The 15,432-nt window shown below is 35.0% G+C and overlaps 1 protein-coding gene across 1 annotated transcript in view; it reads right to left on the bottom strand.

Annotated features, from left to right (window-relative positions):
- MALRD1 (MAM and LDL receptor class A domain containing 1) overlaps window positions 1-15,432 on the bottom strand; it is a 768,730-nt gene that overhangs the window by 402,783 nt on the left and 350,515 nt on the right. Inside the window, exon 27 of the mRNA XM_045062650.1 lies at window positions 13,484-13,775. Within this exon, the coding sequence (XP_044918585.1) occupies window positions 13,484-13,775 (292 nt within the window). The remainder of the gene's footprint in view (window positions 1-13,483; window positions 13,776-15,432) is intronic.

Raw genomic sequence — 15,432 nt, 5'->3', positions numbered from 1 at the left:
CCTTAGGTGGCTCAGCCGGTTGGGTGTCTGGCTCTTGACTTCAGTTCAGGTCATGATCTCACGTGTTTGTGGGATCAAGCCCTGCACTGGGCTCTGTGCTGATAGCGAGGAGCCTACTTGGGATTCTCTCTCTCCTTGCCCCTCTGTACCTCCCCTGTTCACAATCTCTCTCTCCCTCTCCCTTTCTCTCCCTCATAATGAATAAATAAACATTAAAAACTATTCTGAGAAAAAGGAGCCAGATATACCATCGAAGGGAAACTCATGACAGAAAAATATAATATATAGTGATAAACATCAGAGCATTGGTTGTCTCTGACTGGCGGGATAGGGGAAGTATTTTTTTAGGGGACAATATTAATGAGGAGAACAAGGAAATGTCTGGGGTGATGGAAATGTTCCATATTTTGATGTGGTTTGGGTTATACAGGTATGCATTTGTCCAAATTCATTGCATTATATACTAAAATGTGTACATTTCACTATATCTAAATTGTACTTCATTTTTTAAAAGGAAAAAGAGATGAAAAGATCCAAAATAAGTTTCCAGAGATCTAGAAAGAAAAGACTGAATGGGGGAAAGCAATATTCAAAGACATAATAGCTTAGAATGTTTAAGAATTTACAAAGCACATCGATCCCCAGGTTCAGAAAGTTCAATGAGTCTCAAGCAGGATAAATAAGAGAACTACCTGAATTCACACAATTTAGTGGAATACCAGAAAAAAAGAGAAAATCTTAAGAACAGAAAGGGAAAGAAACGTTACATATGAAGGAATAGCAATTAGATTAGAGCTGATTTCTTAATCTCAACAATAGAAGCCAAAATACCGTGGGAAATGTTCATTAAAAATATTTAACAGAAAGTAATAGCCAAACTAAACCTGTATGCCCAATGAAACTATCTTTCAAACATTACATTGAAATTAAAGCATTTAATCAAATTAGAATTCATTATCAAAAGACCATCATTAAAGGGACTTCTTATAGATAGATTTTAGGAAACAAGAAAATAATCTCAGAAAACAATATCAGAGATGTAAATAGGAATAAATGAACAAGAAGTCTGGATCTAAAACGGTTACAGCTTCTTTCTGAAAACGTTTTTTAGATGAAAAGATTTCAAAGATAGAAAAGGCATTCTGGCATACAATTTTATATTAGCAAATGTGGTATTTCAAATAATATTCTGATTAAGTAATTTTATTTTGGTTGTCTATCCATACGTCTGTTAAAGCAGATAATGTTCATTGGAAATTCCAAATATAGTTAAAATAATAGCCCTCAGATATCCTAATTTTCAGTATTCTTTCCACAAAATAAAATAAATGGCTCATGTGGAAAAAATCCTAAATTGAATACAGGACATTTTGTTGGACTATAGTTAAAAGTTAAAGTATTTTAAACTGCATCTCTCCATTACTACATAAGTAGGGTAGAGCCAATTGGCAGTTCAAGTGAGGCTGAAATTTCCCGACATATTAAGTTCATTGGGTCGTGAAATATATTTGATTTCACATAATTATATTTTTCTTCCAAGAGAAACATAATCTCTGTTGTTTCACTTACACTCAACCATTCAAACAGCTTATCATATGACCGTTCTTAGTTTTTATTTAACTAGAATATATTTTGGGGGCTCAAACAAAAAGAATAGTTTAATTTTACTTTGATAACCAAGATAATATGCTGATAGTGTTATGATTTCTAAATTTGATTATAATATAAATATTCCAATCAGGATCAAGTTTACAAAAAAACACAAACACATACATTACTTAAGAGATCATAAATGTAGTGTTCTTTTGTAGGGTTCTTAAAAACCAAACTGTTAATGCAAAGGAACATACTTAAGTTACAAAAGCATATTTTTGAGAATTATGTAATGATATCACTATCACTGATCATTTAACAAGAAATGAAATAATCATTATAAACTGGTTTATTGGGTACTACACTTTAAATTATTTCAGTACTAATTCAACAAATACAGTATAAAGTGCTACCTGTGCAAGGTTCACAGAACACAGTCTTTAGTTAATTCCATTCTCGATTTTCATCATTTCCTAACACTTCAGCCGAAAACCAGTGATTTCTAGTGTCCAATCCTTTCTTATTTTCTCATATAAAAATGGTTTTCCCTTCTTCCCCTATGCTCTTTTTTTAAACTTAAGTATCTTTTTCCAACATTTCCCATCATATGCTATAATTCTCTTTGTAAGCAAACTAGTCCATATTCTCAGAATCAGAATGGCACAGTTAGAAAATTCATACCACAGGTGATCAAAACAATAAAATAAAACCTTTGGTACCAAATGCTTGATCAATCAGGATTTAAAGGCGGATAAGATAAATTACTGTAAATACTTTAAACAGAAGGTGGTTTTATAGAAAGAATTATAAATATTAAAAATTATTGAAATAGTTAAAGGAGTTATCTGTTGTGTGGTCCCCCAGGAATGACTCCAGAAATGACTTCCCAAGAAGCCAATTACCAACACAGAAATCATAGAACATCTTTGTTGGTGACATGTGGAAAACTAGAGATCTTCTAAGTATAACTAGAGACAAGCCAATGTGCAGATAAACATCATAATATGCAGCATCTAACAAATGCAGCAAAACTAAATTCAACAATACAGTGAAAGAATGATTCACCATGATCAAGTAGGATTTATTCCGAGTATACAAGAGTGATTCAATATTATCAAATCAATCAATGTGATACATCACATGAACAAAATAAAGGACAAAAACATATGATTATCTCAATAAATGCAGAAAAAATACTTGACAAAATACAATATCCATTCATGATAAAAACTCCCAGCAACTTGGGTTTAGAGAAAGCATACCTGAACTTAATAAAGTCCATATATGAAAACCCCACATTCAATGATGAAAACCTGAGAACTTTTGCTCTAAGATCAGGAAGAAGACAAGGATGTCCCATCTCACCACTTTATTCAATACTACCGGAAGTCCTAGCCACAGCTATCAGACAAGAAAAAGAAACAAAAGATCCAAATTTGTAAGGAAAAGTAAAACTATTACTATGTGCAGATGCAAACTATATATATGTGTGTGCATACATATGTGTGTGTATGTTTTTGTGTGTGTGTGTGTGTGTGTGTGGCTAATCATTTCACAAAAAAACCTCTGAATTTAGTAAAGTTAAATACAAAGCAAAATACAAAATTAACATAAAGAAATCTGTCATGTTTCTAAAACTAGAAATAAAGTAGGAGAAAAAGAAATTAAGAAAACAATCTCATTTACAATTGAATCAAAAAGAAGAAAATATCTAGGAATAAATTTAACCAAGGAGATGAAAGACCAATACTCTGAAAACAGTAAGATGCTGATAAAAGAAACTGAAGATGACACAAACAAATGGAAAGATATACCATGCTCATTGACTGGAAGAATTAATATTGTTACAATGTCCATATCATCCAACGCAATCTACAGATTCAACGCAATCCTTATCAAAATACCAATAGCATTTTTTACAGAACTAAAAAAATAATGCTAAAATTTATATAGAAGGGTACCTCGGTGCCTCAGTCAGTTGAGTGTCTGACTTGGGCTCAGATCATGATCTTACAGTTTGTGAGTTCAAGCCCCGCATTGGGCTCTGTGCTGACAGTTTAGAGCCTGGAGTCTGCTAAGGATTCTGTGTCTCCCTCTCTCTCTTCCCCTTCCCCCACGCATGTTCCATCTCTCTCTGTCTCAAAAACTAAATAAATACTTAAAAAGTTTTTAATTTATATGGAGCCACAAAAGACCCCAAACAGCTAAAGCAATCTTGGTAGGGGGGGAAAGAACAAAAATGAAGGTGTCACAGTCCCAGATTTCAAGAAATACTACAAAGTTATATTAATCAAAACATTAAAGAATTGACACAAAAGAGACCCAAAGATCAATGTTAACATAAGAGAGAGCCCAGAAATAAAGCCACATATATATGGTACATTAATCTATGACAAAGGAGGCAGGAATACAGAATGGGGGGAAAACAGTCTCTTCAATAAATGATGTTGGAAAACTGGACAGTTACAAGCAAAAGATTGAAACTGGCTCTCCTTCTTATACCATACACAAAAACAAACACAAAACAGGTTAAAGACCTAAATGTATGACCTGAAACCATCAAACTCATCAAAGAAAACGTAGGCAGTAATCTCTTGGACAACAGCCTTAGCAACATCTTTATAATTGTTTCCTTTGGAAAGGTAAACAAAGGAAAAAAAAAACTATTGGAACTACACCAAAATAAAAAGCTTTTGCACAGCAAATGATACCATCAACAAACAAAAAAGCAACTTATGCAATTTTAGAAAATATTTGCAAACTTTATATCCAATATGGATTAGTAGCCAAAATATATAAAGAACTTAAACAATTCAATAGCCAAAAAAATATGATTTAAAAAAAGGCAGAGAACTGGGGCACCTGGGTAGCTCAGTTGGTTGAGTGTCTGACTTCCACTCAGGTCATGATCTCGCAACTAGTGAATTCGAGCCCCAATCGGGCTCTGGGCTGACAGCTTGGAGCCTGGAGCCTGCTTCGGATTCTGTGTCTCCCTCTCTCTCTGCCCCTAACCCACTTGCATTCTGTCTCTGTCTCTCAAAAATAAGTAAACATTAAAGAAAAAATTTTTTTAAAAAGGGCAGAGAACCTGAATAGGGATTTTTTCCAAAGGCATAGAGATGGCCAAGAGACTCATGAAAAGATATTTAACAGCATTATTCATCAAGAAAGTGCAAATCAAAACCAAAATGAGATATCACCTCACACCAGTCAGAAGGTATAGTGTCAAAAAGACAAGGAATAACAAGTGTTGGCAAGAATGTGGGGAAAAAGTGAACCCTCATGCATTGTTGGTGGTAATGTAAACTGGGGCAGCCACTATGGAAAACACTGTGGAAGTCCATCAAAGGAGTAAAAATAGAAATAGCATATGATCCAGAAATACCACTACTGTGTATTTACCCAAAGAAAACAAAAGCACTAATTTGGAAGGATATATGCACACTTATGTTTATTGCAGCATTATTTACAAAAGCCAAGATATGGAACAACTCAAGTGCCCATCAATAGATGAATGGATAAAGAAGATGTGAGATACAAATACACATGAGTGCACAGACGCGCGCGCACACACACACACACACACACACACACACACACACACACACAAATGGAATATTACTTAGTCATAAAAAAGAATGAAATTTTGTCATTTTCAACCACATGGATGGACCCAAGGATGTTATGTTATGTGAAATAAGTCAGACAGAGAAAGACAAATACCAAATTATTTCACTTATATGTGGAATTTAAAAAACAAAACAAATGAACAAACAAAAACAAACACACTTAAATACAGAGAACTGGGTGTTGCCAGAGGTGAGTGGCATGATGGGCAAGATAGCCACAGAGAATTAAGAGGTGCAAACTTCCACTTATAAAATAAATAAGGAGGTCAAAAGTACAGGACAGGAAATATTGTCAATAACATTGTAATAACATTGTATGGCAGCAGAGAGTGACTATATTTAGTCGTCATCACTGAGTAATGCACAGAATTGTTGAATCACTATGTTGTACACTTGCAACTGATATTACAGCGTATGTCAACAAAAAAAAAATAATGAGATCCTTGCTTTGGCATTTAAAAAATATTTATAATGTATAGAAACTTCAAAACATTACTGATAAAAATTAAAAATCACCTAAATAAATGTATTTACCCTTGCCATATACAAGGTTAATGTTACAAAACATTAAGTGCTTGTCCATACACCAATGGAAAACTAAAAATGAAATTTCAGAAAGATACCACTTACAAAAACATTAGTTTCATCAGCATAAAAATATTAAATGCCTTTACCATGAAACCATAATATACTATTAACTCTTTCAATCCATGGTAATAACATGTTTTTCCATTTATTACAACAGAGAAATGCTATGTGTCTAACTAAATATTGAGAGTTTTATTACTATAAGAAACAGAAAAAAACGTCTATTTCAGAATAATAGCCGACTAGCACACTTCCAATCTTGGGTGATTCAATAAAAAAAATAACACCTTATTTTCACAGCAGCACTTACTTTTATATAGTTAATTTGTGTAAAAATATAGTGTAATAAACCTTTATGAAAGAATAAATTTTCAATAAAAAATTCATTGGTTATCTCAGGGCACCTGGGTAGCTCAGTCAGTTGTGTCCAACTTCAGCTTAGGTCATGATCTCACAGTTCGTGGGTTTCAGTCCTGCATCAGGCTCTGTGCTGACAGCTCAGAGTCTGGAGCCTGCTTTGGATTCTGGGTCTGCCTGTCTCTACAACTCCACCCGGTCATGCTCTGTGTGTGTCTCTCTCTCTCAAACATAAATAAACATTTTAAAAAAATAAATATTCATTGGTTGCCCTAACAACTAAAGAAAATGTGTTCTTTTTATTTTTTAAATATTTATTTATTTTAAGAAAGAATATGCATGTACATGCATGTGAACAGGGGAGGGGCAGAGAGAGAAGGAGAGAGAATCCCAAGTAGGTTCTGTACCCAACACAAAGCCTGAAGCAGGGCTTACTCTCATGACCTTGAGATCATGCTCTGAGCTGAAATTAAGAGTTGGATGCTTAACTGAGCCAGCCAACTACTCCTTAAGAGAAAATTTAAATTAATACAATGCCAATATTAGCAAACATGTAATATTATTTGCAATATATAACATTACTAATTTCTACTAACACATTCTATAATTTTGTAAGAAGTATTGATTTCATGAATTGAAAACTGATACATGGGATAAGTAATATGGAAGAAGCTGATGAATAAATATTTATAAACCTGCTTACTATGTTATGATATATCCCAAACTGATTTCAAGTATTCTAAACATATTGGCTAGCATTTCCAGAGAGGTTCTTTACACAAGTTGTATTGAATTTTATACAATATCTGCTGTATAACCTGTGAGGTTGGAAGAAGGAAAATTTATAAAATAGAGTCTATCGCCAGCAGTAGAGAAATGTGGGGCATGAGAAAGTGGAAGGCCACGCAGACACCTAGCTGCCATAATGAGAAAAGTTTTGTTTTTCCTGGAATATAGAAAAAAGAAGGGTTCCAGAAAACTTAATTGTATTAAAGAAGAAAGGGGAGGCGATGGAGTTAGTTACACTATTAGTTGTTACATCCATGAAGACAGATATTTTTTTCAAAAGACCTACATGGCACAAAATAAAGCAGAACTTTTAAACTTGAAAAGGCCCAGTCCATCCCTGACTGCTCAAATTTGAACTCACAAGTCCAAGCGTGGGCTAACTGTATCCATCACTGTGTCCCACTGGAAACAAGCTAAGCATAGCCCCTTCATGCACACTGTTAGTAATATGTTCCTACAATGCAGATAATGGGTTTTAAAATGCTATATCCATAGCCAATTCTCCATTATTCAAAGGGGAAAATGATAATGCAATACACATAAACCCATCCATCTACAACTAAGTTCTAAAAATGCAAATGAAACACAGTGAAACACCAATGAAGGTATTGTATTTATTACTGTGTTTTGAGAGCCATAAATTCATTTGAGCCAGCAATGTCTATCAGTTTGATTAGCTGGTCTTCTGAGCCTTCATTTTTGTCCTTCTGAGACTAACATTACATGTTATATGAACAAACTTAGAAGTGAATCAATCAATGAGAAATTCTAAGAGTTCTCTGTTTTATGTATTTAAATTTTTCGGTCTACCTCTTCAAAGCCAGCTCTCCTTAGTCAAACTGTTGTATTTTAATTTCTCTTCTCTTCTATCATAATCTCTTTCACTTGCTTTGTTTTTCTCTCCACAAACTTCTTCAATACTTTCTCAATTTCCAGGGGCATTCATTGTCCAAATTGGACAAAGCATGACTACATGTGAAAGTCACTGAAAAAACATAGTCACGACAAACATACAATGAGATAATAGCTTGCGGTGCATTTGCTGCTGTGATAGCCTTCTCTTAACCATAAAAATGTCCAAGATGAATATCTTCTGTATTGCTACTGCATGAAATTTTGAAAACATCTTTGTCTACCAATAGTATTTGGAATGAAACCTGAGACTCTTCCTGTACAATATATTACTTAAAGAGTATTCTAATGAGTTTGGGGGTGATGTAAATATATTTTCCAGTGTAAATATTAGTGCCCCTCCTAACAGCAAAAACTGAGAAAGAAGAGATACAAGCATTCTATGAATTTGAGTATTAAAAACTCAGTTTTTTAATTGAGGTGTTCTAATGTAACATTCACTTTGAAAAGTATTCTGGAGAGTATGCCTGTATATTTCAAAAAGAACTTCTCTCCTCTTCCCTATCCCCACATCATACCCAACCAAGTCATTCACTTCTGTGATTCTCATTAATATTTCTTTCCTCTCCATTGCTTACTATGAATAATAAAATTAAATCAGAAAACTCAGCAATTAGATATCTGGGGCTTTTGTGAGAGCAATTTCCTTGAAGGAAATGAGAAGGGAAGAGGAGGTATGAACCCTTGTTCTGAGCAAAAAGTAGAACATGATGGAGAGAAAATAGCAAGTAGGCAATATGCTCTCAATAAATTTCAATGTATACAGAGTTAAATTTCATAGTCTCTCTAGCAGGGAAGAGGATTAACAGAAAAAAAAAGAAATAATATTTGCTGAACACCAACTATTTACCAAGTATTGTTTAAAATGCATTATATAATTATCTTAACTATTTTTCAAATCACTCATAAGTAGATTCCAATAGTCCCATTTTTAAATTTTTTTAAACATTTATTTTTGAGAGACAGAGTGAGACAGCTCACGAGTGGGGTAGGAGCACAGAAAGGGGGTTACGCAGAATCCAAGGCAGGCTCCAGGCTCTGAGCTGTCAGCACAGAGCCCGATGCGGGGCTCGAACCCACAGACCACGAGATCATGACCTGAGCCGAAGCTGGCTGCCCAACTGACTGAGTCACCCAGGTGCCCCAGTCCCATTTTTAGACAAGAAAGGTAAGAATTAGAGAGGTTAAATAGATCAGGCCTTGCAAAGATCCAAGTTTATGTCGTTAAACCTCAGGCACACACACTTTGCTCTAAGTATTGTGTACAGGGTTCACTAAATTAGAGCCAAGCACAATCAGTCGGATTTTCCTAACTCAAGACTCTGCCTGAGCTGCTGTGCCGGCATTCTCATCAGTAGGTAGCAGCCCTTTAAACTACTGCCAAATATTTCAGGGAAATGAGTGACCTCAAAGAGGAGCTAATCCATTTAGTCCTCATTGCCTTACATACATTTTTTAAAGCAAAAGTTGATTAGCATGTGATATCCCAAAATATATTTGTTGTATAACTCATATTTGGAAATAACTGTGGGGATTTAAAACATACATGCACACGCATGCGCACATGCGCACACACACACACACACACACACACACACACACATACATACACACACACACACACCTGGTCTCTGCCTTCATTATGCTTGGAATTTTTAGTAAATATCTGCCAATATAGAGAATATGACATTGGCTACATTTGCATGTGGACATTTAGAAGAGGAATCTTGGTTGCCTTTTTCTTACTAAAATTCATTAAACAATTATTTTTATCCATCATTAAGCAATTAACAAAACTGCCATCATAATAAGCTCTTAAATATAACTTCTAAAGACTTAATAATAATTTAATATGACTTTTGCTAATGAAGCCCTGGGTCTTACTTGACTAGTTAGAATCACTGATAGCAGATTCAGTTCAATTATGTCTTCCTAAATATTTATGTTTGCCTCCTCTTGTCTTCCCTATTTTAAGCTATCCTTGACGGAGTTGTTAGCCCACACACATGAATACAGATGAAAAGGAGGTGAACAAGAGTCATCTCCAAAAGTCTAATGGATGTAGCCACTGTCTGTGGGACATAATGCCATTTACCCTTCTATCTGTGTAAGTTCCAAGTGTTTTTGCAGTAAAGGGTAATTAACAACCATTAAGTATTTCAAAGATACACACATACACACACATTTTCCATGACACATTGAAAATACCTAATTAGAGAGGTTGTCAATAAATGATAAGATTGAATGATAACAATGCAATAAAAAAATTAGATGCTTGTGCTCTATGCAAGAAAAACAATTTTGTCAAAACCAGTGGTAGAAACATGTTCTTAATAAAGTGCAAATAATGGAGACTTACTCTCAAATATCTATACCACCTAAGGAATACTGACAAAGATACCCAAAATAAAGAATCATATAAAATTAGTTGACTTTATTGAATAAACATCCACCCTGTATCAGACATGAGACTAGGCAAATTACCATAGGCAGCGACCTCTTTATTCTCAAGGGCCTAAGTTGTAAGTAATATTCTCTCTGCTTTACGGATGAGGAGACTCAGTCTCAGAAAAGCTGTACAATACACAGCTAGTAAGAAGGGAGTCGGAGATTAGTATCTAGTGCATTTGAACATGGCACCCGTGGTCTTGAGGTACCTATTTGTGCTTCTCTTTAAATAATAACACAACTGCAATTCTTGGGAATTTACAAATGGTAACCTAACTAATGGAACCCCATTGTCAGGAACAGACCCGAAAGTGCCCTAGGATATTCACTTCACCTCCTGTACTGTCCACTAGGGTGGCCATTACCCTAAGTGGCTATTGAGCAACTGAAATGTAACTAATCCCAAATGAGGTGTGCTGTGAGTGTAAAACGTACATGGGAGTTAAAGACTTAATATGAAAACAAGAATGCAAAATATCTCATTAATATATTTGTCTTGTTTTATATTTAAATGATATTTTTGATATACTGAGGTAATGAAAATATATTAAAATTATTTTCACTTTTAAAAATATAACTTCCAGAAAATGCAAACTTACATATGTGGCTTACATTTGTGACCCTTTTTATACTTCCATTAGATATTCATGATATCAGTGATGTGTTCAGGATATCACCCTCCTCCACCCCCCAAAACCTATACAAAGAGAGAGACAAAAACTGTATAACTATTTGCTAAATAAATGAAAATTAAAAAATAAATAAATAAATAAATAAATAAATACATAAATAAAAATAAAATCATCAGTGACTCCAATAGAGTCCTCTAAATTCATAATGAAGTCATAGTTTGTCAGAATCACTACACAGTTCAAGTCTAAGCAAACTTTCGCTTTTCACTTTTACCAAGAGAAAGCATATACTTGAGCGCTCATAACAGTATAAAGACCTCTGGGTTTTGGTTTTTTGTTTTTGTTTTTGTTTTTTTCCTCTTGGGGTCTTTCTACTGCAGCCATTTCTACCAATGATCACACTTTGTATAAATGAATACTGTGCCTCCTTTTTACCTTGTACTGTTTTCTTTGCTCTCTCTCCCTTTCTTTTCTTCCTTCCTTCCTTCTTTCTTTTTTATTTGTTTCCCAAGCAGTCAATACATTTTCAATGTATGATCATTTGGGGAAGAAACTAAAACAAACTAATATTCAACGCGGTCCCAGTTTAGCTCCCTGCTTCCTTTGTAGTATTATCTCAGATAATCAGCGCTACTAGGTTCCTGCTTCAACCAAATCACCCACTCACAGGCCACCTTGGCAGCCTGTGTGTCACCATCTCTGATCTGTCTCATGCCCTTATTCCTCCCCACATTGGTTATTTGTTCCACTGTGCTCACACTTGGCGCCCCTATCCCACAAACTGAAGGAGTCTTTCCTTCAAATAAGCCCCAGGTATGGTTCCAAACTCCTGCATGCCCTATAAATAAATCTCACATCCGATGTCCTCAGCTGGGTGTTTTCTTCATTTGCTTTGCACCCTCATAAAGTTTTACGTATTTCTCCTGGCATTTAATTATATCATACCACATATTAGAGTTATTTGAGGTGTTACTCGTATTCTCCCTCACCATAATACTGAGTTGGTCTTAAAAGCAGACATTCTTTTTATTTTCCATTCTTCAAAAAAATTTAATACAGTACCTTAAATATTGTAAGGATATAAAAAGAACTCTACCTTTATTAATATGTGCCCTTCATTTGATAATCAATATATATTTTATACCAGTTTATAGATATTTTAAAATTTTTCCTTTGGAAATTTTTTTAAATAAACTTTATTGGAGATTTCACAAATTTAAGAATCTGATATTCTCAACAAGATTGATTTGTTCCTCATGCATTCCATTTTGTTTGTTCATTAAAGTTGGAAGCAATTCAATATAAAACTTGCTCCCTCACAACTCAGAGCCTGTATGATAGGATTTTTTTGTTTGTTTTTTTTGGATCTATACCCAAGCTGATACAGCTGCCATCCAAAGAGTCAACAGAGAATGGAAAGTAAAGCTTTTCTCAAGGAAGTAGATTAAGTCTGAGGTATCTGAAATGCTCCTGCATTACATTTACATAAGGATACTAATCCCTAAACAGCCTTGAAATATGTTTGTTTTTCTCTATAGTATTCCACATATTGCTAGAAACAGGTCAGGCGAAAACTGTTCAACTAGTTGTCTACTGGGGAATGCTCTCTTAACCAAATTAAAATACTCCCTTTGGCATGAATGGAGAAGTCAAGGAAGAAACACAAGGTTCCTTATTTCATCTGCCATGCTAAAAGCCAGAACAAACATTCATTCTTTTTAAAGCACTATTGTCTTTTTACCAATTATAAGAGATAAAATTTATATACCAAAGGAGTGGCACTTTTGGTATCTACACGAAACTAATGGTTTAAATATTAATATGTCATATCAATTGACAAAATTTGCTGTCTTGTCATTTTAATATATATACCATATTTGTTTTCATTCCATCCCTCTAATATATCATATGGATTAATGGTGCTTGTTATTTCCACTGCTTACAATGCTGTCACTATATGTGCATATTGTGTATATGTGTATATTGAATATCTACCGACTCAACATTTTAATATAATTCTTTAAGCAAATTACCACAAGATATTTTAGTTTAAAAGACTTTAGGAGCATATTCAATCCCCTAAACTATTTAAATATGTAAACTCAACCATTCAAATCGCAATGTCCACTGGTCTAAAAAGGATAAAGTAAAAGGTCCATCCATAGTAATGCCCAATTAAAATCGAATAACTCTGTTCTTGATGTTCTTATATTTTGAGTAAATTGATATTTGTTAAGGATTGAATTCTGAACCGTACAACAAACAAAGGAGATTTCTCTTATTTCACGGATCTAAGACGCAGCTGACTCAACAGAGAACTCAGACACTGGTCAACATACTGAGGCTTGGAGAAAGCCTGGAAGACAGTGTGATGAGTCTGAGCTTGAAAGATTTTTTTTGTTAGATTCAGAAAGATTTTGTTCTTTATGAAAGCAACGAATCACTAGGTGTTTATATCATTTCTTTTCCATTTCTTTCCTTCCTTCCCACCTTCTATTCTGTGAAAATACCAAACAGTCACAACTTAAAATGTACCTGTTGGGAGAGGTGCTGCTGGTTCTTCTTTCATGGACCAATGGGATGGCAGACAACTCTTTGTAAGCACAATGTCATCCAGGGCAATATCACCATGGTGTCCTTCCCCAACTCGACCTTCAAATTTGAGTTGGAAGTCCTCATCGCCAGACAGTGAGATTTCTTTCCGCTGCCAGAAATTGCCCTGTTCTACAGTGAGGTTAAGTAGGACCTTCGTTTGGTTTGAGATGGACACCTGGCTCAAGGTGAGTGCCCCAATGCCATTTCCATACATGTGATAATGAAAAATTATCTGTAACCAAAAACAGGAATATTATATATAAACAGTACAATTGATTCCATTTTACTTTCAAGTATATCATATTGTTCTCTCCGTCATTAACAGAGTCAAAGGAACACGAGATCTGCATATCCTAATGTTCTGTGAGTACTCTAATACTGAGTGAGGTTAGGCCCACCTTAAATCCTAAGCTATAATACATGGGAGACAGTGTAGTCAGAATCAAATAGAAATTTAGGTGAGAAAAAATGAGCAGACTTTATTTTCTTTCTCTGACTTCTAAATGCATAATTCCTCAATAAACTCTTAAACTCCACTGTCAAAGGAATAAAATATCATTAAAAATTGATCCATCATTTAAAGACTTTTCATGATTAAGCAATAGCAGGGAATAAAGAAGAACATTTCCAGTCTCATAAATCTTAAATCATTTTCTTTGAAAGAGTAGAGTATTCTGTTGCTTATTCTAATACATTCTTGTACTTGGAACACATTTCTTAGTTCCACAAGATCTTTAGGGCTCCACCATATACCACAAAACCACCAAACAGCAGCTATCCAAATTTAGTTGAAATGCTAGGAACATGATCTAGGATAGCAACCTGGGGCACTTCCCCCCAAGAAAAATTAACAGAAATATTTCCAAGGATTAACATTTCAGTGTTTCAAAGGTGGAGTTCACCAGATTTTTACTAACAGTTACACTGAAGGAAAAATTCAGGGAGAAATTCTAGGAGAAAAAAACAGTGCCGGTTAGAAACAATAAGAACTCAGAGCATTTTAAAGCTTTTGTCTTGTCATTTGTATGAATGAGGGAACACAGCAAAGGTGAGTGATCTCCACACAGGAAAAAGACATTTCTGACCACTAGCAGTCAGCGATGTTATTCTCTAGAGAAAGAAAAAAATGAATGTGCTTAAAGGGTAAAGTATATGATTAAATAATATATGCAATGCATACTTCAAAAAGCATCAATTTAACATAGGCAAGCCATGTGCAAGTGACTCTACTCAGATCTCCTAGTTGATGGTGTTCATCTAGGATCCAAAATTGTTTCTTCTGTTGATAGACCTTTCCAACACGAGACGAGCTCTGTGACCATTATGACATGCTCTGGGAGAGGACCCATGAAATCTGGGTTCTGTGACTCGACTGGGTAAGAAACATAAGGGGCCCAAAGACAACCTCTTGACCAGCAACAACCAGCCCCAGAAGAAATGGTATGATGGGCATCACACACGGCTATGTGGAGCCCCTGCTGCCACAGAGATGGTCTTTCTAGTGCTCTGCCTTGTTCTGTCTGATTTGAACAACAAATCTGAGGTCTATGTTTCATGTCACAGTAAACACTTCCCTACCTTTTTGAGGACATTTGTTGAATGATCCCATCTGGTTAACATGCAAACAAGCATAAAAACACCTCCATTTCTATAGAAAACGTTTGACAACAACATAGTCTAGTTTCAGGGCACCGTGAGGGAATACAAGTCTTCTAAGCACCAAATTCTTCTGACGAGGCTCTTTCACTAGAAATTTCAGAGTTACTCAAAGGTCCGCATCTCTTCCCTCCTCAATCTGTCTCATCCCTCCCACTACCTATCCCTCAAAAGGAAGAAAAATCTTCAATTTGACTTTTTTTTCTGCTTGAAGGTATTCCACAAGGTCAAGC

The sequence above is a fragment of the Felis catus genome, chromosome B4 (assembly GCF_018350175.1).
Source record: "Felis catus isolate Fca126 chromosome B4, F.catus_Fca126_mat1.0, whole genome shotgun sequence".
NCBI classification, from domain to species: Eukaryota; Metazoa; Chordata; class Mammalia; order Carnivora; family Felidae; genus Felis; species Felis catus.
Note: the sequence above shows the minus strand (reverse complement) of the source record. Positions and strands in the feature narration are given on the sequence as shown.